The following is a 25,709-nucleotide window of genomic DNA, read 5'->3' as shown; positions in this document are numbered from 1 at the left end:
GTCAAGGATGAAGCCCAGGTTGCGTGCGTGGTCCGTTGGCTTGGGAGTGGTGACCAGGGCAGGGGGCCACCAGGAGTCCTCCCAGGCAGAGGGCGATGATCCCAGGATGAGGACTTCCGTTTTGTCTGAGTTCAGTTCCAGGTGGCTGTTCTTCATCCACTCAGCGACGTCTTTCATCCCTTCATGTAGGCTGGCTCTGACGGTGGCGGGGTCGTTGGTGAGGTAGAGGATCCGCTGGGTATCGTCGGCGTAGGAGATGATGTTGAGGTTGTGTTGGCGTGCGATGGCTGCGAGGGGGCTCATGTAGACATTGAAGAGGGTTGGGCTGAGTGATGATCCTTGCGGTACGCCGCAAATGACTTCGGTGGCCTCGGAACTGAACGGGGGGAGGCGGGCTCTCTGGGTTCTTCCGGTGAGGAACGAGATGATCCACTCTAGTGCTTTCCCTTGGATTCCGATGTTGCTGAGGCCCTGTACTAGGGTTTGGTGGCAGACAGTGTCGAACGCTGCGGAAAGGTCCAGGAGGATGAGAGATGCTGTTTCCCAGTTGTCGAGCAGGGATCTGATGTCATCGGTGGCTGCGATCAGGGCGGTCTCGGTGCTGTGGTTGACTCGGAAACCGGACTGCGAGAGGTCGAGGGATCCATTCGTCTCGAGAAAGGCAGCGAGCTGTCTGTTGACAGTCTTCTCGATGACTTTGGCAGGAAAAGGGAGGAGCGAGATGGGGCGGAAGTTCTTGAGGTCGGTGTGGTCCGCTGTTGGTTTCTTCAGGAGGGCGCTGAGCTCGGCGTGCTTCCAGCTCTCCGGGAAGGTGGCGGTGTGGAAGGAGGTGTTGATGATGTCCCGCAGTTGGGGTGCGATCATGGAGTCGGCCTTGTTGAAGACGTGGTGGGGGCAGTGGTCGATAGGTGATCCGGAGTGGATGGTGTTCATCGTGCGGGTGGTGTCTTCGGTGCTGTCCGGGGTCCAGTTGCAGAGGGTGGTGGTAGGTGGCGTTGGTTCGGCGGTTGGGTGCATGGTTGGTGCGCCTAAGCTGTTGTGTATGTCGGCGATCTTGCGGTGGAAGAACGAGGCGAGGGAATCGCAGAGGTCTTGCGAGGGTGTGATGTCGTCGTTTCCGGCGCTGGGGTTGGAGAGCTCTTTGACGATGCTGAAGAGTTCCTTGCTGTCGTGGGCGTTGTTGTCCAGTCGTTCTTTGAATCCTGTCTTCTTGGTGGTGCGGATCAGCTGGTGGTGCTTGCGGGTGGCGTGCTTGAGGGCGGTCATGTTGTCTGCGGCCCCACACTTTCTCGAGGGTGCGGCAGTTCTTCTTGGAGTCCTTGAGTTCGTTGGTGAACCAGGGGGCTTTCTTGCTTCTGGGCTTGCTGGGAGGGTTCTTTAGTGGTGCGAGGTCGTCGGCACAGTTGGTGAGCCACTGTGTGAGGTTGCTGGCTGCTTCGTTGGGGTCCGTTGTGCTGGCGGGAAGGTTCTGGCGGAGGGAGGTGGTGAGCTGCGATGCCTCCTCCAGTCTGGTTGACGCGGTCCCTCCGGGTGATCTTGTATCCGTCCGGGATGGCTATGGCGATGTCGGGCGCTGAGGAGGCGTTCATCCAGGTTTCTGTGAGGAAGGCGACGTCTGGTGATGTTGTGTCGAGCAGGTTCCAGAGTTCCACGGCGTGTCTGTGGACAGAGCGGGTGTTGAGCAGGATGCACTTGAGGTGGTTGCTGCTGGTGCTTGGCTTGGCGGGTGCGGTGCAGGTCCGGAGGCAGGTGAACTTGCAGGCTTGGCACAAACTCAAGCTGGGTTGTGACTAACACAATTTTCCACAGGGGATGCCATAAAATAGAAACCCCCCTAGGTTGCTTTTCGTTGAGGTATTCTTGGATTCCTTAAGAAATGGCCTCTCTAGCCTTTCAGAACCGGCTGTGGAGGGGGTTCTCAATGCGGACGCGCCATAAATGTGGCAGAGTCCCTTGCTCACTTTGCCACTGGATTCAAGCAAGCCGGGCTGAAGACGGCTGGAATGCCAGAAACCGGTCCTCGGAAGCTTGTTTCCGGTCAAGGGAAGACATGGCTTGGTAGTTCGGGCTGGACTGTTCCCATGAGGCACAGGGTCAGACTGATTTGCATATAGCCATGTCTGAACTGGGGTGACAGAGTGGGCTAAAGAATGGTGGTGGATTAAACCCAGATCTGTTGACTGGGTGTGAGTGTTTGATTGATTCAGATGCTCCGTCCATCACCACCCCCTTTTGTACCGCTTTTGGCAGCCATAAGTGTGGCAGGGTATGCTCAGACGTGAGTCCCTTGCTCACTTTGCCACTGGATTCAAGCAAGCCGGGCTGAAGACGGCTGGAATGCCAGAAAGCGGTCCTCGGAAGCTTGTTTCCGGTCCAGGGAAGACATGGCTTGGCAGTTCGGGCTGGACTGTTCCCATGAGGCACAGGGTCAGCCTGATTTGCATATAGCCATGTCTGAACTGGGGTGGCAGAGTGGGCTAAAGAACGGTGGTGGATTAAACCCAGATCTGTTGACTGGGTGTGAGTGTTTGATTGATTCAGATGCTCCGTCCATCACCACCCCCTTTTGTACCGTTCTTTGGCACTGAAGCAAGTGCAGGGGTAGCTGATGGCTACGTCTCCAACAGGTATTGACCTTTTTTTTGCACCGGCTGGCAATCAAATGGTTTGGGAGGATTCTGTTCTAGCTCTCTTGCCTTCGTTGTGTGGAGAACAGATGGGGGAGGAGGGACTGAGGGTGGCTATTCATGTCTAGGGCTGGAAGCCAGACTCCCTTGAAAGCAGTGCTCTGGCTCAGAGTGCAACCTCCTCTGAGACTTGCTTTGCGTCTAGGTGTTAGCCATACTCATTGTCCTGGGCACGGTCTTAGTTGCTGGTCTTGAATCTGCTGAAATGGATGGTGCCTTCAGGCCTTCATTCTGCTTGGCGTCAGACGAGCCAGAGAAGATGCATTCTGGGCTGGGTTAGTGAGCAGGAATGCTGGAACATTCAAAATCTTCTTCCTCCTCTGCCTGAAGTGGGTTTGCTTCCCCCGAAGACATTGGGAGGTTTTTTGGCCGCTTTCCTCTGCATTCTAACATGGTCCCAGCATCTGTCTCATGTTAAACGTTTTGGCCCAGTTGTGATGAAGAGGTGGGGCACAGAAGTAAAGTGAGTAGAGTGGTGTGGAATGTTAAAAATAGCTACAGGTGTCCAAAATGTTTTTTACTGAGCTGGGCATAGGTGCTAAGGTTAAAAATAGACTGCAAAAGTCACGTCTGGCAGGAGGATTAAAACTGCTACAGCTCGAATGTGCAATGTGGGGGAAAAAAAGTGTGGTTAAAAGGTTGCCATGTGTCACGCCCAATTTCTCCTAGTGGATGAGTGGTGTTTTTTCAGGGCCGGGAGAGGGGGGTATGGTAACTGTCCGGTACCTAATCTAGTCTATGGTACAATAAAAGGAGGAAGTTGGGGAATTCCTAGGTTTAGGTCTTGTGAAGCAGGATTCCTAAGTAATCTGTGTGGAAGATTAATATCAAGTGGGGTGAAGAGCGTCCTTCTCACGGATCAAATAGTTCCAGAGAAGGTGCATCCTCCTGTGCGTCCGCAACAACAGCAAAACTGGCGGTAGATGGAGTCCTCAAGTTTGAGTGCTCCTCGTGGTGGATCCTACCCACGTCCGGACGTCAGGGATCACAACAGTGCTGATACAGTTTGCATTGCAGCGTCGGCCCGACGAGCCCCCTTGGGGTGTGTGAAGGCCCTTTCTCCTACTGGAGCACACACCCTTCTCAACATTTCTGTTCCTTCTCTCGCGGACTGCCCGACTTCCCCTCCTTCCCACCGCCCCTCCCCCCACCCCAAAAAGGAACTGCATAATCTCTTGTGCATAGTACCCCTTGAAAGCCATGGCGTTCACAGGACCCCAAGAAGATAAAAAAAATATTTTGAGAATCCGAAAAATATCAGGTATTTGCACTAAATGTGGGAATAAATTTATACAAATTAATTTTAACTATTATTTGAGAATCAAACCTTTTTCGTTCTACAAAAATGGGAGATGTCACGCAGGATGTAAGGCAAAATGCTGTTTCCACTCACCCTTTCCCCAAACTTCTGCTGCTCCTCAGCCTGTTTTCCCATATGCAGCTGCAAAGAGGAAAGAAAGTAAGACAAACTTAGTTTGGATACTAACAATTAACAAAGCTGACGTATAAACAGGCTTCCGCCTGTTCACAGATTTGAAAATGGTGTTAAAAATAAACATAGCGATGCAGGAGGCAGACACTATGGCAATATTAGGAAGCTCTTGTACAATATAGAAAATGTATACTATCTGGGGCTGAGAGGTGCGAGCAATTATTAAAAATCATTCAAGAGATTTGGGAAAATTAAAAATCTTATCTACAAGAATGTATGCAATTAAAAAATAGAATAGGCAATGAAAAAATGAAAACAAAATTAATTAACATATAATTCCAGTATTACTATCTTGTAGTGCATTTGGTCTAAGATATATGCCACATGCTTGGATAAGAACAACAAAATATTCAAAACCACAATCACAGGTCTTAGTACTAATATCACTGCTATTGTTTTTCCAAGCGTAGCATGGAAAAAAAGTCCAATAAAACCTTTGGGCAGAGGAGGTTTCAGAACATCTGAACAACAAATCAGAAAATAAATAATGGGACAAAAATATTGGGAAGGGACGGGTAAGTAAAAGAGGCACTGGTAAGTAAAATTTGGATAAAGAAGTGGATAAAAAGGAGAGGTGAGGTGAGGCTACTCAATAACGAAATCAATAAAAAATACCAAAAGTGGTAGTCTAAATGTGTCACCCCATGTAAAGCAAAATAAAATCCAGAATGAAATCGAGGTTAAAATCACATCATTAAAACAATGTTTTTAATGAGATGTTAATGCAAAAACAAGTAAAAACTCTGATATAAACGTATTTACTATGAGATTATTTCCTTGAGACTAATCTCATAGTAATTAATGATCTTAAAATTATTACATGGAATATTTTTACTTGCTTATACTTAATTTGTGCTATATGATAATGTTTTTATTGAAGCTAATTTTTAAAAGATTTTAAATTGTGTTTCATGACTTGAATTCTTTCTTACTATTTTTGCATCTACGCTGCTTTGATTCTGCTTGATGGTTAAGTGATGTGTTTTCCCATCTGCTCCTACTGCCTTGCAGTAATTGCTTGTGAGCAGATCCCAAACCTATAAACTTTAGGTGTCTTCAAAATAATTTTAATTGACATCAAGGAAGTACTAATGCCTTGTGCAAGGTAACACCTTCACTCTGAGGGTCATTTAGCTTTCCGGACAACACACGGTCGAAATCACAGGTTTTTTTTCCCCATGCATCATCCCAATAAACACTAAAAAAGTTACCATACAGAAGTACAAATTGAACAGCGGTCGAATTTGAGAACTTTAAAAAAAAAAAATCTGTATCACATATCTAAACTCAATAATGTACCACTTGGTTAGCTTGCTCAACAATGAGTCCTTTGATCAGGAATTTTGTTAAACGTGGGGATCACCAGTCAACTTACGAAACAAAAAACATCAATAGTAGTCCCCCCCCCTTTTTTGTTTTAAACTTTGAACAATAATAGAGTTCAACTTACGTATCAATATAGCATGCAGGATAAGAAGTGGTAGTCTATGTTTTTATTGGCCAATGTTTCTATTTCGTCTGATTATTTCTAAGTGACAAGAAGCATTATTCTGAGGTGACATGGCATTTGGCTAATTTAGCCGATCTGGGTAAAAAAATAAACTGAATTTGCAGAAAAACATCAGAGTCAAATGGAAACCCTATTAGTGAAAATAAAAATTAGATAGATTTTACCTTATAAAGCTTATAAATAAATCATCCTCCTTTCACTTATGTGGGTAAGGCGTGAACCTGGGCAACAAGTCTGTGTTACATGTGGGGCCCACCGTGGGATTCAAGCTAGTACGGAGGCATTTAATTTTAACAAGTGTTTCCCTATGCTGTCTGCTCTGTTGAACAGCTGATTTCATACACAGAACGAAATTGGCAATTCTGGACATAGATGGGAACATAGCAATGTAGATGTATTTTGATCGCTACTTTGCAACTACAGAGCAGAGTTGACATTTGTTGCAGAGTGCAAAAATCAACCATTCAAGGTGGAAAAGATCATATCTGAAACTAGATCAGATTGACAAAAGGCATAATTCCTATGGCTGAACACAAGAGAAATCAATGTCTCTGGGGAGGCACCGATTCTTCTGGAGTGAGCTAAACTTTCTAGCATGCACAGCTGATTGCAATATCATTTATTTCTGTCTTCCACCTTACATGAGCTATAGCAGCAAAGTAGTAAATTTTCATCTGCACCAGTTTCTTCCAGTCCTTTTGGATTTTTCCCAGTAGTGAGGCTGTCTCAGAGTTCTCCAAAGCACGGCAGGCTTCCTTGTAATAGTCCACCACCTATCATGAGACAGAAAGAGTTTCAAACATAGCTGTAAGTGGATGCTAGTTTAAGAGAAGTACCTAGTAATCAATAAATGACATGTTACGCAATGAGGTAAATGCTCTTAAAACAAACCTTTGTGTCTCATAAATGTGCTCACTGTTGTAATGTACTACCACTACAATTACTACTGACAACAAACACCACCACCTTACGAACTACCTACAGATGACAAGACGAAAATGAAGCCCACAATGCTGGCAACTGAACAGCAACCAAAAAAAAGATTAATCCAGCACGAGGAGTCTCAAAAATGATTTTAATTTGTCTTGTAGTGTTGTACAAAATAAATAAAAAAACACCTAGTTAAAAAAAAAAAGGAAAACTCAAAGCACTCCCTTCCGATTGCCTTGGCCAAATTAGAATAGGACACCAGTAGTTGGGATTCTAGATATTCTGTGTCTTAAATTAGGTTAAGGCCATCACTTCTCATTAACACAACTGAGCACATGAAGTAAAATTCTTAAAATGTTTAAGCTTAGAGAAGCATGCACTGCATTCTAAGACTTTTTATTCTCAATGGGTTCATCAATACAGCAGCACAACCGGCACAAGGACCCATCCACAAAAATAAAACAGACGTCAGCTTTTCAAACACCTCTCCAGAACAATTCTCCTGAAGCACAGAAACCTTTACCCAAATACTCAATATCTTTGACACCAAAATATTGCTGAACTGTGGGGCAAAGCTTCCATTTCATGGGAACTTTGTAAAACAAAAAACCAGAGATACTCTCTCTGTGGAAAGCAAAGGATGTTCTGGGGATATGAAGTACAGCAGAACATGACAAATATTGAGAAATAGCAGGCTGTGTCTAGGGATCATGACTGGCTTGGCAGATCGTTAAATGCACATGCGGGCGTGGCTTGCCGTCTAATGAAGACATGGCAGATGTGGGAGATGGTCTTCCAACACCTACAGAAGGTCAATGCCAACCGTCTGAGGATGATGGCAAACTATTGGCCCACATAAACCAGGATGAGGCAAAGAAAACAGCAGGTATTATTAACCACGATGCACACAGAAAGGAATTCAACAGGACTGCCCCATGTCACCCAACAGAATTTCCTTGATAATTAAACGTGTTAAATAACAATTGTTTGAAACTAGGATACAAGTTGTGAATAATGGGAGTCCTCCACTAGTAAAAGGTCCATAATTATTCCTTCAATTGGAACCAAGTACCCCACTGTAGCACCCGACTCTCTACGGATAGCAAAGAAGAGCAGTCCAAGGCTTACTTAGGTGAACCCAACAATAAAGCAAATCATTGTTGTGTCATTGTTCATTTCTTTTACAATGGAAAAATACTTTTATTATAGAAACACTACCAAATACTATGCAGCAATTTACAAATCTACACATCAGGTAGAAGGAAATACAGTTAGTGGCTACCTCATATTACATTACACCCCAGAAAGTTCTAAATCCAATTATCACTATATCCCCCACCTACACCAGAATCAACATCATAATATACGGGGTGTCAATATATACAAGGATGGAAACTGGCTTTCTCAGGCTGTACTCATTAACATAACAGCCATGTGTTGTGAGTCACCATTATATCACCATTAAAACCAATAGGGGCGGAGGAGCTACGAAGGCAAACAAGATGGCTGCTTAGGTTCCAGGCTCCGCCGACCTCCGTACTCCGCCGCAAGATCCTGCACAGTATCTTGATCTTACGCCCAGCCTCTGCTTGGATGAAGTGTTCCTCATTTCGATGGTGAAACCCCCAAATTTTTATCGGCTGATTTTACGAACTTACACCGAGTTGAAGATCGTGGCCTGCTCCAGCGGTGAAGCCGGGGCCTCGAGTATCTGCAAGGCCAGGCTGCAGTGCAACAACATCGGCTGAGAGACCCTGGCAGGGTCGGGCATAGACTTAGTCTATGCCCGAATTTGGTGGCAATTGTTTTCCTTTCCCAGCGTTGAGAGAGAGGTGACCTGCTGTTGCTGACTGTGGGTGGGGATCCCCGTCCCGCGGATCCGGTATAGATTCCTGCCGGGGTTCGGCGGGTCGGGACCCCGGCCTGCGGTGTTGCGCTGGGTTAACACGGCTGTGGATAACGACGGGTCGCCGTCCACGCTTGCCCTTTCGTGATCCTGTTCGTTTCCCCCGAAAATGCCAGATTCACCGGGGGAGTTAATTGTGACTGGTACCGAACTTGATATCATGGATCGAACGGCGTCTGGCCTAACGCTGAGGTCAATATTGGCAGAACTTTGGGCGTTTCACTCGCAAGTTATTCACTAAAATGGATGCATGCCTAACTGGGATTCTGCTCGAGGTACCGGACCATGCCCCACGGTTGAACCAGCAATCTATAGCTATTCAAGCCGTGGCCATTTTGACTTTGTGCGAGGACCCCGTGAGGAAACGAGTATCGAAGCGAATATCGGAACCACGGATGGCGCTCTGGAAGATGGTGTCCCCGAGGCCGTGAGAGTATCACCGTACCTTTCATCACCATTGACTTTGGAGGTATCGAATGGCGTTCCCCCCCCGGAGACCGGCGCTGTTGACTGTTCTCATCTTGTGGTTGTCTTTCCCCTTTTTGGAGATTTTACGAGCCCGAGGCAAGAAACATTGGGACAGTCCAGTTAAGAGAGGGGAACTTTCTGCGCTTGAATTTCTTTTGGAGTTACTAGCTACATGTGGTAATGGATTGACTTTCGGTGACTTCCCTCTCATCTATGACTCGTTTGTGTGCTCATGGGTCTCGCTGGGGAGGGTTCGTGTGCTGGTTCGAAAGGGTCAAGGTTAAATCAATTGAATCGGGATGGTTTGGAACTACTGTTATAGACGCTTGAACTGTATGTGTTTGATTAAAGAGGCTGGGGGGTGTATCACGGTGCCCCCTATTGTCTTTTGAAAGAGTAGCTATACAGCCGTCTTTTGCGACAGGGGGTGTCTGTTTTTGGCGGGGGGGCCAAGGGGCCGGGAACATCGTATGACTATGTCCTCCTCCATTCTTCTTCTTCCTTCCTTTAGGGTTCAGGTTAATGGGGCGACAGGCATGCTGCTAGTGGGGTTAGGCTATAGCCATCGGCAGGGGTGCAGGGTGGGGGGTTGGTGGAGGGGGGGGATATTTTGCCTTTTTTATTTTCTATGGCCTTTTCATTCCTTTAGGATCAGTATGGTTTGTGTTTTATTTTGATTTCATTGTTATCTGGAATTTAGTGCCTATGCTTTTTACGTTAGTCGAACTTCTGGGTGGGCAGGCCCTGAACTGGCGTTCACGAAAACCTATATTGTTTTGTTGTTTATTTTGATTCATACGCATTAACGCCAGAGTCCCACGAATGGCTGTTTCTATATGCATATCCTGTTTTCTTGGCCTGTCCCCCGTATCCTATTGTTAGATTGTATGGCGCCTGATCCGCTCATTTAAATAATATAAAATGAAACCTTTATTATATCCTGTGATTTATCAATGCGTTCCAATACAAGATCCATCCTGAATCGCTGCCGGACCTCAGGGTTGTCGGCTGAGGAGCTGTGTTGTATCATGATAAATCGGGTTTTACTTCTGTTTAGCGGACGGCCCTTGCGGTTGCAGACCCATACTTGTACTTTATGAATGCTGCAATAAAGGTTTTTAAAAAAACAAAAAAAAAAACAATAGGGGCAATAACCATATTCAAATGCATTCATTTGAGGTATAACCATCGCAGTGTTCATCAGCAGTACTGTCAATAAAGCATTCTCAGATTAGAAACGTGTGCACAACACTTTCTACAGGCCACATAATACAACCATAACACCAACAGCAAGCTGTCCCCGCACTCCTGTTCTCAAGAGCAAAATCTCCAGCTCTGAACGTCCTTAAACTTCAGAGACACCTCTCCTAGCAGTTATGGCCATAAGACCCCAGAACTTTTTTTTTTTTACAGTCAAGTTTTATACCCTAAACAAAACATATACCACCAGCTATACACACTCTCGCTTTGATACCAATTCAGATACTTTGTTTCAATTACACAAGTAATCACATAAAACCAAGTCCATAATATTTCAACCATTTGCAGCAGATCAGGGCATGTTTTTGGGGGCAACCCCTAGTGATGTAAAAGACTCCTCCACCAATGCACACCAATACACTTCCGCCCGCCATTCAGATAGTGTGGGTGGTTATGGGGTGCTCCATTTATGGACGATCTCCAGTTTGGCAATAACAGTTGCCATGCCCACCAGGTACTGTTCCCAACGGGTGTCACCAAGGTCATTAACACTCCTCCGAGGGCATGCTTAGGTGACAACTTTTTTTGTGAAAACTTTTTATTATATGCAATAATATCACAGTACATATTGTCAGGATGTCTTACAAGCAAAGAGTAAATCTCCAATAGAATATTATACATTTTTGGTACATGTAGTTCAGTAGCATGCATCGGGACCCATCTGTTGTTAGAATTTCTCATGTTACTGACACAACCCTCTTTATTGTTCTCCTTCCGAACCCTCATCTTGTCCATCTTGTGGTGGCTCGCATACGTCTCCCCTAAATTTGTTCCAGGGCCCCCAAATTTTACTCCATTTCCGGGGACACCTACGATTAACCAATACTGTTCTTTCGGCTATCATGGCAGCGTCCATGTCTCCGCACCATGAGGCGAGTGTCGGTACCTCTGCCGATCACCATTTTTGTGAAATGTTGCGCTTTGCGACCATGATTCCTAGCGTGGCCCAGTCCTGTGCCTGGTGAGTCAAGTCATTGGGCTCCAATACATTCAACAGACATTTTCTGGGCTCTGGTATCAGTGATACTTCCTCCGCCTGTGAAATCGTCCTCATTACCTTTGCCCAGTATTCCATAATTTTAGGACATTGCCATATGGTGTGGAAAAAGGTACCTTCATCCCCGCAACGGCGTAGGCAATAAGGGTGTGATGTTTTACCTATCTTGTGTAAGGTCTGTCTAGTGTAGTATGATCGGTGTAAGATTTTTAGTTGCACCAGCCTGAGTCGCGAAGGTATACCCACCTCCCGTGGGGAGGCCAACGTCTCCTGCCATTCAGTGTTGTCGAGGTCGTCCAAGTCATGAGACCATTTTCCCTGAGGGATCCAGTGGGATCCGGCAGGTTGCTAACCAGTTACCGGTAGGTAAATGAAGTCGCCTTCTTCTGCATGCAGCCCTTCAATAATCTGTCCTCCAGAGGAGGTGCTTCCAGGACGTCAGTACCGGGTGGTAACACAGACGTTAGTGCGTGTTTGATCTGTGTGTACCTAAAACATTCTGAGGGTGCCAGTTCATATTGTTGCTGAAGACGCTCAAATGTGACAACTTCCCCCTTATTCCACATGTCCCCCACTGTGTATATACCCATTGCGTCCCACTGACCGAAGCCCTTACTATTCCGGAGCTTACCCAACCGTTTTGTGTCCCAGAGAGGAGTTAGTTGGGTTATGACCCCTTGCCACCCTAATTTTGCTTGAGCTTTGTGCCATAGGGTGACGGTGTGCTTTACAGGCCCCATCAGTGCCTGGGCAAGTCTCCGTTTGTAAAGGGCAGACAGTATACCGCTCGTACCCAATGCTGCTCTATCTGCTTTAAATGCGGGATCTGTCTGCGGTGCATGTATCCACTGGTTAATTACTTTCAACTGCGCCGCCCAGTAATAACTGTATGTTTGGGAGTGCTATCCCACCGTCATACCATCCCTGGACCAGTTTGAACTGCGCTGTACGCGCCGGTTTATTTCCCCATAGTAGGTTGGAGACCTGGGCTGCTATCGCCGTAAAGTAACTCGGCGGGACAGGGAACGGCGTGTTTTCCGGCACATACAGAAATCGAGGGAACGCCATCATTTTTAAAAGTGCTGCTTTTCCCAGCAATTTTAAAGGCAAGGTCCCAGAGTGGGTCGTATCTCTTTTAAGGCGATCTAATGGGGGTTGGAGATTTCTTTTAAAGAAATCTTCAGAGTGGGCTGTAATATATATACCTAAATATATAAACGCTCCTTCCGAGAGCCGGAGCGGGCAATTTAAGGGGAGTTGCGGTGGGCGGCAGTGTAATACATATAGGACAGATTTGGACCAGTTTATGGTGTATCCAGATGCCCATGCCGCCCCAGCCATCCAGAAGATGGTGCGGATATGGACCTGTGAAAATTCTCTAGCCAAGATAGTCTTCAAGAGGTGGAGAGATGGTTACGTGCAGTGCTCAAGTGAAAGTGAAGCTAAAATTGACTACTTATACAATTTCCATTAAACATATTTTTTGTGTACGTGTCAAAATTAAAACCACGCCCACATAGAAAAATTATAAGTATAAAGTGGCGCTGTGCAGGTCGGTCAACATGTTTCAGCCAGGATGGAACAACTTTCCGGCTTTCGTCAGGACCAATAGATTTTTTAGCTACTGCAAGTTTAAAGTGTAGTGAAAGGAAAGAATGTATTTATTTTTTTTAAATACTTTACAAAGTAATATTCTCCTTGGATCTTGGAGCCCCAATGTATCCTGGAGAGCCACTCCTTTCTTTTTCTTTTCCTGTTGTGACACAAAGCATATAACAAGAAAATATATATACAGCCATTTTACATACAGACACTGTAAAAACAAACACACTTGCATAAGTTATATTTCACTTAGCGATTTAAAAACAATCAGAGTTGTATCCAGGGGAGATATTAGTCTCTACTGAAGTACTCACCCAGCTTTATGTGGGGATAGACCTCACCTCGCCCGGCAACCTACTCGGGAAATGGAGGCCCGCTCTATTTTGCGAAAGGAAGGGAGCATATTATTGATCATATAATATGCCTAGCTCACTGGCTATGCATAAATAACTAACAAATTTCAAAATAATGGACAGCACACATACAAAAAGGACCAGCCAAGTTAGGGACCAGAAAAATGCTGGTGAACAGCATAGGTTTGACTAATGACATAAATACTACCTAGATAGGCAGTAGCAAACCTGTCTAAAAACCTTGTCTGTAGAACAAGGGGTTACCTCTGTCACAGTGCACCTAGTTAAATCAGTGTAAAGGTACAGAGAAAAATTTGAATGTAAAGGTATACTGAACATTTTGGGTATAAAGGTTTGTTGATTTTTTGGTTTTTACAAAGAAGGAAGGTTGCCTTACATATTTAAAATTGCCTTACAATTAGAGACTAGAAGGACTCTCTCAAGGGTTTCAGCCCAAGACTCAAGGACATATGGTAGATTACCCTACATCTTCAAAACATGTCCTGCACCCTTCAGAAAAGAACTCTTATCAGGCATACAACCAGGGGAATGGGGCTGGAGAGCTTACCTGTCCGTCGGTACCTCTTGCAGTTATCCAAGAGGAAGTGGAGGTACCGACGGACTGCCCTTTCCTCTTTATATACTGTACTTAATTGGTTGTGATAGGCACTTAGTACGTTGTAGACAAATCAGCTTGAAAAAAGATCGCCCGCTTTTCTGGTATTTGAAAGAGATCACCTGTTTTGTTTAGTAATGCACAAGCGCATTAGCGCTGCATACACTATTCCCCTTGTACTGCGCATGTGCAATGTCCAGCCGGTTAAGACGCGGTATTGTTGCAACGCGCATGCGCGAGAGACCTCTGTCTCTTGTAAGAGCGTGAACTATACTGTATGTATGTATCACAAACGGTATACAAAGCGCTACTCATGGAATAAAGAGATTTGGCGCTCATGAGGATGAAAAAATGTAATATATACATCTGGCAGTTGTGGCATTGTTTTGTTGTTGATAAATAATGCGGGAACGCGATATTGGACAGCATGCCAGAGCGAGAGACCTCTGTCTCATCTTGGCGCCTGAGCTGTACCATATTCGCATGTTGCTACCCTCAATATGTCCCAAGAGATGAAAATACTTGTGAGGAGGATATTTGTGCCTTTATGTATATATTTATAAATACATATAGCATTATTCATTATTCTAAAGTTGTTTATAGTGTGTTTATGATTTCATAGAGGAGTAGTGTCTCTAATACTATAGCAATATGGATTCTTACCCTGTATGTGTATAGATATAATTAGTAACAGGCCAACAGGAGATACAATCCAATGATGTAATCGCATACGAGCTGAACTCATAGTCGTTACTCCATAATGGAGTTAAATTAAATATTTGTAGGGAACAGTAGATGTAGTGAAACCATTCCAACGTTGGAGTGTATCAAAATTTGATAAGTGAGTAATTGTCGGTTTGTAAATTATAGTGACTGAAATCATACTAGGTGGGGCATGTATCCTTCTTTTCACTAAGGACTGATAAATATAAATATACCACCCTTTGTCCCACATATATACTGATATCATTATGTCTTATTAGGACTGTAGGGAAACCCAGGGAATTGCGTCATTAAGGCCCTTTGTGCCACATAGAAACTTGAAAATCCATTTTTGCTCTTTCAAAAATAGATAGCCTGACACATCGCTAATATGTGATGGAATGAACGGATGTTCCAAAATTACCCACCGCAAGTCTTCTGCCTGATGTTTGTGAGAGATGAAGTGGTTAGTGAGACGAGTTGACTGCTTTTGGCGTCTGATAGTACTCGTGTGTTCACTCACTCGGATTTTTATTTTCCTAGTTGTGTGACCAACATATCTCAACGAACAGGGGCACGTTATCGTATAAATAACCCCTTCTGTGTTGCAATTTGTATGTCGTTTTAATAACCACGGTCTGCCAGTGCCTATGTCCACTTGATCAGTTTTGTAGGTCTGTGGGCATACTCTGCACGTGCCGCATGGAAAGTGGCCACGTACAGGGGGAAGATTCCACAGTGTATTGGTCGCATCAGTGGTCTGCAATCTTGGCCTCGTGTGTACTAGGGTATCACGTATACTAGGGGCTCTCTTGAAGGCAAAGAGTGGAGGTGTAACTGTGGTGTCTGCTATGTTCAAAATATTCCAATGACGTCTGATGGTCTTTTGGATTTGGTTAGAGAGTACACTAAAGGTGCTGACAAAAGTTAGTCTCTCTAAAGGTAGTTTGTCGGTTTTCTTTTCCAACAATGCTTCACGATGGTTATTGGAAGCTCGTTTCCGTGCTCGGCTCACTAGATGGCGAGGGTACTCTCTTTCAAGCAGTTGTTTGGACAAATTGGCGGCATGTTTATCATACAAGGGTCGTGATGTGCAGTTTCTGCGTACTCGCAGAAACTGTCCCACAGGTAGGTGTTCTCCTAGAGCTCGTGGGTTGTGGCTATTGAATACGAGGCAAAAGACCATCAGACGTCATTGGAATATTTTGAACATAGCAGACACCACAGTTACACCTCCACTCTTTGCCTTCAAGAGAGCCCCTAGTATACGTGATACCCTAGTACACACGAGGCCAAGATTGCAGACCACTGATGCGACCAATATACTGTGGAATCTTCCCCCTGTACGTGGCCACTTTCCATGCGGCACGTGCAGCGTATGCCCACAGACCTACAAAACTGATCAAGTGGACATAGGCACTGGCAGACCGTGGTTATTAAAACGACATACAAATTGCAACACAGAAGGGGTTATTTATATGATAACGTGCCCCTGTTCGTTGAGATATGTTGGTCACACAACTAGTAAAAAAAAAAAACAAGAGTGAGTGAACACAAGAGTACTATCAGACGCCAAAAGCAGTCAACTCGTCTCACTAACCACTTCATCTCTCACAAACATCAGGCAGAAGACTTGCGGTGGGTAATTTTGGAACATCCGTTCATTCCATCACATATTAGCGATGTGTCAGGCTATCTATTTTTGAAAGAGCAAAAATGGATTTTCAAGCTTCAATGTGACACAAAGGGCCTTAATGACGCAATTCCCTGGGTTTCCCTACAGTCCTAATAAGACATAATGATATCAGTATATATGTGGGACAAAGGGTGGTATATTTATATTTATCAGTCCTTAGTGAAAAGAAGGATACATGCCCCACCTAGTATGATTTCAGTCACTATAATATACGATCCGACAATTACTCACTTATGAAATTTTGATACACTCCAACGTTGGAATGGTTTCACTACATCTACTGTTCCCTACAAATATTTAATTTAACTCCATTATGGAGTAACGACAATGAGTTCAGCTCATATGCGATTACATCATTGGATTGTATCTCCTGTTGGCCTGTTACTAATTATATCTATACACATACAGGGTAAGAATCCATATTGCTATAGTATTAGAGACACTACTCCTCTATGAAATCATAAACACACTATAAACAACTTTAGAATAATGAATAATGCTAAATGTATTTATAAATATATACATAAAGGCACAAATATCCTCCTCACGAGTATTTTCATCTCTTGGCACATATTGAGGGTAGCAACACGCGAATATGGTACAGCTCAGGCGCCAAGTTGAGACAGAGGTCTCTCGCGCTGGCATGCTGTCCAATATCGCGTTCCCGCAGTATTTATCAACAACAAAACAATGCCACAACTGCCAGATGTATATATTACATTTTTTCATCCTCATGAGCGCCAAATCTCTTTATTCCATGAGTAGCGCTTTGTATACCGCTTGTGATACATACATACAGTATAGTTCACGCGCTTACAAGAGACAGAGGTCTCTCGTGCATGCGCGTTGCAACAATACCGCGTCCCAACCGGCTGGACATTGCACATGCGCAGTACAAGGGGAATAGTGTATGCAGCGCTAATGCGCTTGTGCATTACTAAACAAAACAGGTGATCTCTTTCAAATACCAGAAAAGCGGGCGATCGTTTTTCAAGCGGATTGGTCTACAACGTACTAAGTGCCTATCACAACCAATTAAGTACAGTATATAAAGAGGAAAGGGCAGTCCGTCGGTACCTCCACTTCCTCTTGGATGACTGCAAGAGGTACCGACGGACAGGTGAGCTCTCCAGCCCCATTCCCCTGGTTGTATGCCTGATAAGAGTTCTTTTCTGAAGGGTGCAGGACATGTTTTGAAGATGTAGGGTAATCTACCATATGTCCTTGAGTCTTGGGCTGAAACCCTTGAGAGAGTCCTTCTAGTCTTTAATTGTAAGGCAATTTTAAATATGTAAGGCAACCTTCCTTCTTTGTAAAAACCAAAAAATCAACAAACCTTTATACGCAAAATTTTCAGTATACCTTTACATTCAAATTTTTCTCTGTACCTTTACACTGATTTAACTAGGTGCACTGTGACAGAGGTAACCCCTTGTTCTACAGACAAGGTTTTTAGACAGGTTTGCTACTGCCTATCTAGGTAGTATTTATGTCATTAGTCAAACCTATGCTGTTCACCAGCATTTTTATGGTCCCTAACTTGGCTGGTCCTTTTTGTATGTGTGCTGTCCATTATTTTGAAATGTGTTAGTTATTTATGCATAGCCAGTGAGCTAGGCATATTATATGATCAATAATATGCTCCCTTCCTTTCGCAAAATAGAGCGGGCCTCCATTTCCCGAGTAGGTTGCCGGGTGAGGTGAGGTCTATTCCCACATAAAGCTGGGTGAGTACTTCAGTAGAGACTAATACCTCCCCTGGATACAACTCTGATTGTTGTTAAATCGCAAAGTGAAATATAACTTATGCAAGTGTGTTTGTTTTTACAGTGTCTGTATGTAAAATGGCTGTATATATTTTTTCTTGTTATATGCTTTGTGTCACAACAGGAAAAGAAAAAGAAAGGAGTAGCTCTCCAGGATACATAGGGGCTCCAAGATCCAAGGAGAATATTACTTTGTAAAGTATTTAAAAAAAAAAATATATATATATATTTTTTTTCACTACACTTTAAACTTGCAGTAGCTAAAAAATCTATTGGTCCTGACGAAAGCCGGAAAGTTGTTCCATCCTGGCTGAAACATGTTGACCGACCTGCACAGCGCCACTTTATAGTTATAATTTTTCTATGTGGGCGTGGTTTTAATTTTGACACTTATACAATTTCCATTAAACATATTTTTTGTGTGAGCAGTCAATTTTAGCTTCACTTTCACTTGAGCACTGCACGTAACCATCTCTCCACCTCTTGAAGACTATCTTGGCTAGAGAATTTTCACAGGTCCATATCCGCACCATCTTCTGGATGGCTGGGGCGGCATCAGGATCATGTACCAACTCCCACATGACGATACTCCGCCAATAAGGGTGGTCGGATGGGAATTTCTCAGCCTGATATGATTCATTCTGTATAGCTGTTAGCCATCAGCCTTTGTATTTAACACACACTTTAGACCTGGTTTCCCTCTTTTGTAGTTTATGTTGTAGAATAGGGATATGGGATACTAGGTCGATAAATATTTCCCTTGCCCCCTTTTTATAGTATTTTTTTGTATCCAGATGCCCGTCAAAAGAGTTCGCAGATGTTTAGGAGAGTCAGTATGGAGCGCCTAAAGGAGGTCATATATAACAGAACTTTGTCCCCATATAAGAAGATGCAGTCTTCCCATCCTTCAGGCCATTTGAGTCCCGGTATCATTGGCTCCCACCTAATCAACGGTGCTAGTGGTTCCAGCATCAGGGCGAAAAGCAGCGGTGACAGGGGACAACAGTGGCGCGTACCACGCGCCAGGGGGAAGTCATCAGAAATATGCCCATTAGCCGTAACGTGGGCTATCGGTTTAGTGTAAAGGAGACAGACCCAGGCACAAAATTTAGACCCGAAGTCCAGGTGATGTAGCACAGCGAACAGGATGGGCTACTCGACCATGTTGAATGCCATTTGTGCATCAGGGAACAATGGGACAGCCGGTTCTTGAATATATGCAGCACAAGCCATCAAGCCATGCAGGCGCCTCATGTTGAGGGCCATATTCCTGCCCGACATGAAGCCAGACTGGTCTGGATGTATTAGGGTCGTAAGGTGCGGTGTCAGCCTGATCGCCAATAGCGTTAATCAGTGATATAGGGCGATAAGAGGTGCACTCCTCCGCAGGTTTTCCCGGCTTCGGTATGGCCACTATTGTGGCCATTCGTTGATCTAGGGGGAGGTCGCCCGTCTTATAGCGGTCGGTGAACATGCGCAATAGGTGCGGGGCAATGGTCCCTGCGGTCTTTTTGTAGAGTTCAATAGGTATCCCATTTGGTCCTACCGCTTTTCCGGATTGCAGTGACCCGATTGCCGCTTATAACTCTTCCACCGAGAGATCTGCTTCGAGTGTAAGCACCGCCTCGGGGCGAGCTTGGGCATGTCAATATCTTTTATATAGGTCATCGCCTCCTCCTGTGTCATCTCAGAGGCTGACGCGTACACCATCCGAAAGTGTTGCGCTAGTGAGTTCACTATTGTCCATGGGTCTGTCGTCATTCCTCCCTCCACCGTACGAATCTGCGTTATCTATCCAGCACCCCATCCCTTTTTGTCAAGCCATGCCAGGAGTTTTCCAGCCTTGCCACCAGCTTCCTGTACCCTGTGTTGCGTGGTCGTTAACTGCTGTGTGGTCAGTTCCCGAAGGTACTCTCTGTGCTGCTGCTGTTTCAGACGTAAGTTCTGGGACATATCATGGGTGGGGTTGTTGTTGTGTTGGGTCTCTGCGTCACACAACTCTAGTTCTAAATTCTGCAACTCTTGCTGCTTCTCCCGCTTGTGCCCCATAATCGAAACAATGGTCTGTCCCCTCAGGACAATTTTGAACGCCTCCCATAAGGTGGTGGGGTAGCTAACTGACGTAATATTCTCTCGAAAATAGTGGTCCGTCGCCTTAATGACGGCCTTCTTGATCTTGGGGACTTGTAAGTAGCCTGGATATATCGGATAAATACGCTGCTGTGTCTTATGATAATATGTGTATTGTAGTAACAATGGGGAATGGTCTGATATACCCCTGGGTCTGATCTCTATACTTGCAATGTTGTTAAGAATACCCGCCAAAGCTAAGAAGTAATCTATTCTGGTCAGGCTATTATGTACCCCAGAGTGGAATGTAAATTGTCGTGCCGTTGGGTGGTGCCATCGCCACACATCAGTAAGCCCTAGTGCCTCCATAAAGCTCCTAAGGCAAGACACGCCTGAGTCACCCGTCTTCACAGGGCATCGGTTAATAGTCCTATATATAATGGCGTTGAAATCCCCTCCAATTAATAGTCCCCCACCGGGAGGTCAAGCAAAAATTTACTAAGAGCCGTGAGTGTTACCGCATGTAGTGCAGGGGGTATGTAGACTGAGACTATATTGATAGATCATCCCTCCCACTGACCTACTATGGCAGCAAAACACCCATGACCATCAGTTTTAGTGTTACGTACTTTCAGTGGGGATTGTTTTCTAACTAAAATGCCCACCCCCAAGATCCTGAGGAGAATTCGGAGTGCGCCACAATCCAGTATCCCCATCTGTCCATCGCTTTACATGTGGTGCCAGTAAGGTGTGTTTCCTGCAGCAATACTACTGCTAGAGAGCTCCGTTTGATACACTGCAGAACCAGGCCCCTCCTAATTTTGTCTCCAAAACAATGTACATTCCACGTGAGCATGAAAAGGGGTGCCACCTGAGTCAAAGGATACATTGCAGGTGCAGGCTTCGGTGTGTCATTTAATGACATACGAGTGTGTAGGAGAGAATATGGAGTCATAGGTGAATACATATCCGAATGTTGTACTTGAAGCTAGAACAGAAAACAAATCCAAACAGTGAAACAGCACTATTACCCCCACCCCCGCCCTGCCTTCCTACCAGACGGACTCAGAACTGCCCGCCACCCCAACCCAGCAGAGTGCTTAGTCCCAAGTCCCATGAACGTTACTTGCGTGTAAGGGGCGAGAAGTCCGAAAAAGATCACAGCCTTCCCCCTTCCCAAATGCAACCATTACGTATATTTCGGTCACAATCTCTCAGCATTAACGAGTCCATTTGTACGTCGCTGCATAGCGTCCTAACGTGGTTTCAAACTGTCATACAGTATCTTACTCTTTGTTCTCCTCCTGCAGTCGGTCACTGTGGTCTTCCCCTGTCCTGTGATGTCGCTGGCGTCTGTCTGACAGTCTGTATCCCTCCACTCGTCTCTACCCTTCGAGCCAGTCGTGGGCCTCCTCAGATGTCTCAAAAAACCACGTCTTTCCGTCTGCCACAACACGTAGCTTTACTGGGAATAGCATCGAGTAGGGCAGTGCTTGGGCTCTCAGTTCTTTTGTAATCTCTAGGAAGCTCCTGCGACGTGCCGAGACAGCTGCTGAGTAGTCCAGGAAGAAGGACATCGTTGAATTTTGGATCCGTAATGGTGGCGCCACCCGCGCCGTCTGTAGTATTGCATCCCTGTCCCGGAAATTGAAGATGCAGGCGAGAACCGGCCGTGGGGGGGCCCCAGGTTTAGGCCGTCCTCTCGGCACCCTGTGTGCATGTTCTACAGAGAAGAAAGCGGAGAGCCCTCTGGGTTGTAATCTGTTTTTTATAAGGTTCTCAACATATAAGTCCATGGCAGGGACCACTTCGCTTTCCGGAATGCCGGTAAGTCCGACGTTATTACGACGGGCGCGTCCTTCCTGATCGTCCAGTTTTGCTGCCATGCGTTTGTTTTCTGCCTCTAGCAGAGTCATCTTCTTGAGCAGAGTACTAGTGTCTTTCGTCAAGGACTTAGTTACTTGTTCGACTTCTGTAACCCTGGTGGTCATCTTCTGAAAGTCTGCCCGCAGGAATGTAACATCTGCAGAGATCGATCCCACCGTCGACTGGACACTAGTTAGGGCAGACATTATATCTTCCAACGTTACCTTAGTGGCTCCTTCTGCTTCTGGGGCCTTGTCAGCGAGGTCTTTGAGTTGAAGCAGCGGGGGAAGGCTTTACCATATGCAAATTTGTCCAATTTAACCTGTGAGGGTGTGCGTGGGCCTCTGCCCCCATCCTTGACCGGGCAGCGCAGTGTCAGTCAGTAATCGCCGCCGCCTGCCGCGAGGCCACCGGTCCCGCGCGGCCTGTCGGTTTTCCCTCTGCACCACTATCCACCTCAATGGATATCGTGATTCGTGGGGCGATAGCAGGGATGGATTCCACGCAGTGTACAGTAGTCGTGCGCACCACTTTACCCGTTTTTTCAGTGCAGTTCTATTCACTGGGGGGGGTAGCGTCCCGCAGGTCTGTTTAAACTTTCAGATGCGGTTTGTAGTGCGGCCCGCAGCGACTGTCGGGTCCAGACTCCCGGCCGCTCTCAGTACAGTGTGTGGGCCTGGAGAAGCCACAGGTCCACAATTCCAGCAGGGCGTCAAAAATTCAGGCTGGTGCAGTAGATGCAGTGTATCCCTCCGGTCACCTTGCCTTTGCCTTAATGGATGTCCCTCACCTCTTATAAATATCACTCGAGCTGGCCCCACCCTACTTGATGTCTAGGCCGCAGTCGGGCCGCCAGGCCACACTCCCAGCAGCGGCCCTCGAGGCACCAACCACATCGATGGCAGCCCAGGGCAGAGTCCCAAGATGGCTCCGGGGGAGGCCCGACAGTGTTTTCGGACCGGCCCTACATCCGTCTCCGTCCGTGTGTGTCCGCCGCCGGCCCCAGTCCTCACTCAGCGGTCCGCGATCTGCAGGGGGGGCTCTCACCTTGTTTACACCCCACAGGCAGGAGTAGATCTTGAGCACCTCAGGGCGCCTCCAACGCCTCTGCACCCGCGGCTATCACGATCTCCAGGCCGCTTTGCACGTCGTACAGAATATGGCGATCGCAGCCCCTTGTTGACGGGCTTGCCTCACAATATAGTCCCCGGCGTGAGCCGCTGCCATATCCCGCGTCAGCTCCCACTCTATGCACGAAGTCCCGAACGTCAGAAAAATGCCGGAGTCAGACCGGTGTATTCAGCTCACTTTCAGCTGCTTACTGGTGTCTTTGGGGTAAAATTAGTGTACAGATTAATGAGCAGATCTGTAGGGGAGTCTGTTTCCCCCTCGGAGCTCCTCTAAGCTGCACCCATCTTACTCGGCAGCAAGCCAAGACCCTCTAAAGTGACAACTTTATCGGTCTTCCTAAAACAGAGTCGAGGCCTCCTCGATCTGGTGCCTCTATTCAGCAATTGGGGGATGCTGTAATGTCAAGTGATAGAAGTCAGAGTCTGAATATGTACAGCATGTAGGGTGTTGGATTTTGCCAGTGTTCCATATCCACCCTCATCCCCCTGAATGTGACCATGATTGGCGAGTGATCTGAGATACCTATGGGAAGCATAGTTACCGTGTTAACCCATAGTTAGGGACACTGGAATTAAGTGGCAGGGGCGGAGTAAATTATGCAGCAGGATAAGTAAATTTTGCTGCATTATGTGGCACATTGTGTGATACTATTACTTCATTAAAAAAAAAATGTATTAATACTATCTGGGCATTAGTTGCAACTCATTAGTATCAGTTTTACACCCGAACATAGCATTAAGCTACAGAAAAGTGACCAGTCAACCTTTGTAAAGGGCCTTCCACTGAACAGCAAAACTGGTCACTGTATTTTTATTGACGTTTGAACCATTTGAAGTAGAAACAAACTTGTTTTTTGTTAAAGTCTACAGATTATGGATCATGTGGTAAATGCCGGAAATCAATAATCATGCGAAAAATGCTGCGGGCGAACCATCGCATAATTACAGTCGCCCTGCCCTTAGCATGGCTGTTGCAGGTAGCAGCAGGGGGTCTATACGGGAGAGTGTTTTGTATGCTGCAGATGTGTTGATGTATTCAGACATGGGAATGTCAGATCCTGCAGATGCCACCTAAGTCTAGGGAGTCAATCCCGCCCATACGCTTCTTAGCCCATGTTAGGTGGCCACCTGGAAGGGGATTTGAAGTGTCCACTTTGGAGGTTCGGTGGTTATTAAAATCTCCTCAAACTACTGCAGTCCCTTATGGGAAAGGTGATAAAGCAGACATGATCTCATCAAGAGCTTGGATAGATAGGTGGGGCAGGTCACTGGAGCTCAGGAGGTTGAACGGTTGTCCTTCAAGGAGAGCCCTCTAGTCTCACAAATCTGATCAGTAGGTTAAAATATTGTGGATGTTACTTCCAGGGGAAAGGAACTGTGTAAGAGTATGACTACTCCTCTGGAACACAATGCAAACCCGGCACTAAAGACCCCTTGTGGTCAAATCGCCAAAAGCGAGGACATTGGGAGCCTAGAAGGTGTTTCTTGAAATATAAGAATGGATGGTTGGGAACACCAAAACAAGGGGGTACTCCAACCCCCACCCCCCTTACCCCCACCCCCAGTGTAGATCATGCTGCAGATCTCCTCTTGGGCTGCTTGCTGATCTTTGTTCCCATACTCAGGGGCTCAACACAGCCACAGGTCTTCTATTTGCTGATGTGTTCCTTCAGCTCAGGGCAGATCTCAACAGTTTCCAGGGGTGCTGACCTGTTGAATCTAACAACAGGTGAATACTGAGGTCTTCTAGGTTCTCTCTGGGATCATACTCTTCTCAGCTTAGGTTTCGTGATGAGGAAATGGGGTCCGGATGCCCTGTCCAGGGAGGTGCTGTTTTGGGGCATTGTTCACCTCATTCCCTTCTTTCCAGCTGCCCATTCCCAGGCATCGTCCAGAACTTCGCAGAAGTGAGTGGTCATTTTGGATCACTTTAAGCTTTTCTGGGAAAATGAACATGTATTGGAGGTTGAGAGTGCAGAATTTTCACTGCCCTTGGATCACATGGGTATAGTCTGGGGAGATCATAATTCAGGAGGATGGAAACATTACGTTTCCAGCTCTGTGGTCTCTTGATGGATAGCGCCTCTGTTCCGGTAGTTGAGTATGTGGGCAATCAGTGGGTGCAGAGGTGTCCCCTGTGGGGGTGCTGGGCAAGATATCTGTGTGCTCGTTCCAACATGATCCATAGTGAGAGCTTTCCATCAGGCATCCAAAATTGTAACCATGTTTCAAGGAATATTTCAGGGCTAAGAGATTCTACATCCTTGGGCAATTCAACAAATTGAAAGTTATTACGCATTGACCTGTTTTTAGCATCTTCTGCCAAAATCTTAAGGGTAGCTGTAACAAATAACAATTTCAACATATTGTTTTTGAGGTTATCTACCTCGTCCTCCAGCGTTGTGATCCGGCCCTCTGTCTTAGAGACACTTTGGCGCTGTTCCAAAGGTCTTAGCAAAGTTGGGTCATTTTCTCGTCAAGTTGAATAGCCTGATTATGGCACCCAAATCATTGAAGTTTGTGGGCTGTTGGGTGAAGGATTCGCCGCCCCTGGGCCTGGCGCTGCATGGGAGTGCAGTGTTAAGTTTGTCAATCGTAGTTTGGGGAAGAGTGGTGAGGCCTTTGTCTTTCCCCATTATGTTACTTTGGTAGATTGGC

At 45.9% G+C, this 25,709-nt stretch overlaps 1 protein-coding gene across 1 annotated transcript in view; it reads right to left on the bottom strand.

Moving 5' to 3' along the window:
• PTPN23 (protein tyrosine phosphatase non-receptor type 23) overlaps positions 1 to 25,709 on the bottom strand; it is a 599,643-nt gene that overhangs the window by 415,383 nt on the left and 158,551 nt on the right. The window contains exons 8-9 of the mRNA XM_086941008.1: positions 6,331 to 6,462; positions 4,081 to 4,128 (exon numbers count right to left, since the gene is read on the bottom strand). Coding sequence (XP_086797134.1) covers positions 4,081 to 4,128; positions 6,331 to 6,462 — 180 coding nt within the window. The remainder of the gene's footprint in view (positions 1 to 4,080; positions 4,129 to 6,330; positions 6,463 to 25,709) is intronic.

Source organism: Lissotriton vulgaris, chromosome 10, assembly GCF_964263255.1.
Source record: "Lissotriton vulgaris chromosome 10, aLisVul1.2, whole genome shotgun sequence".
In the NCBI taxonomy this organism is placed as follows: domain Eukaryota; kingdom Metazoa; phylum Chordata; class Amphibia; order Caudata; family Salamandridae; genus Lissotriton; species Lissotriton vulgaris.
This window is presented reverse-complemented; position numbering and strand designations above follow the sequence as displayed.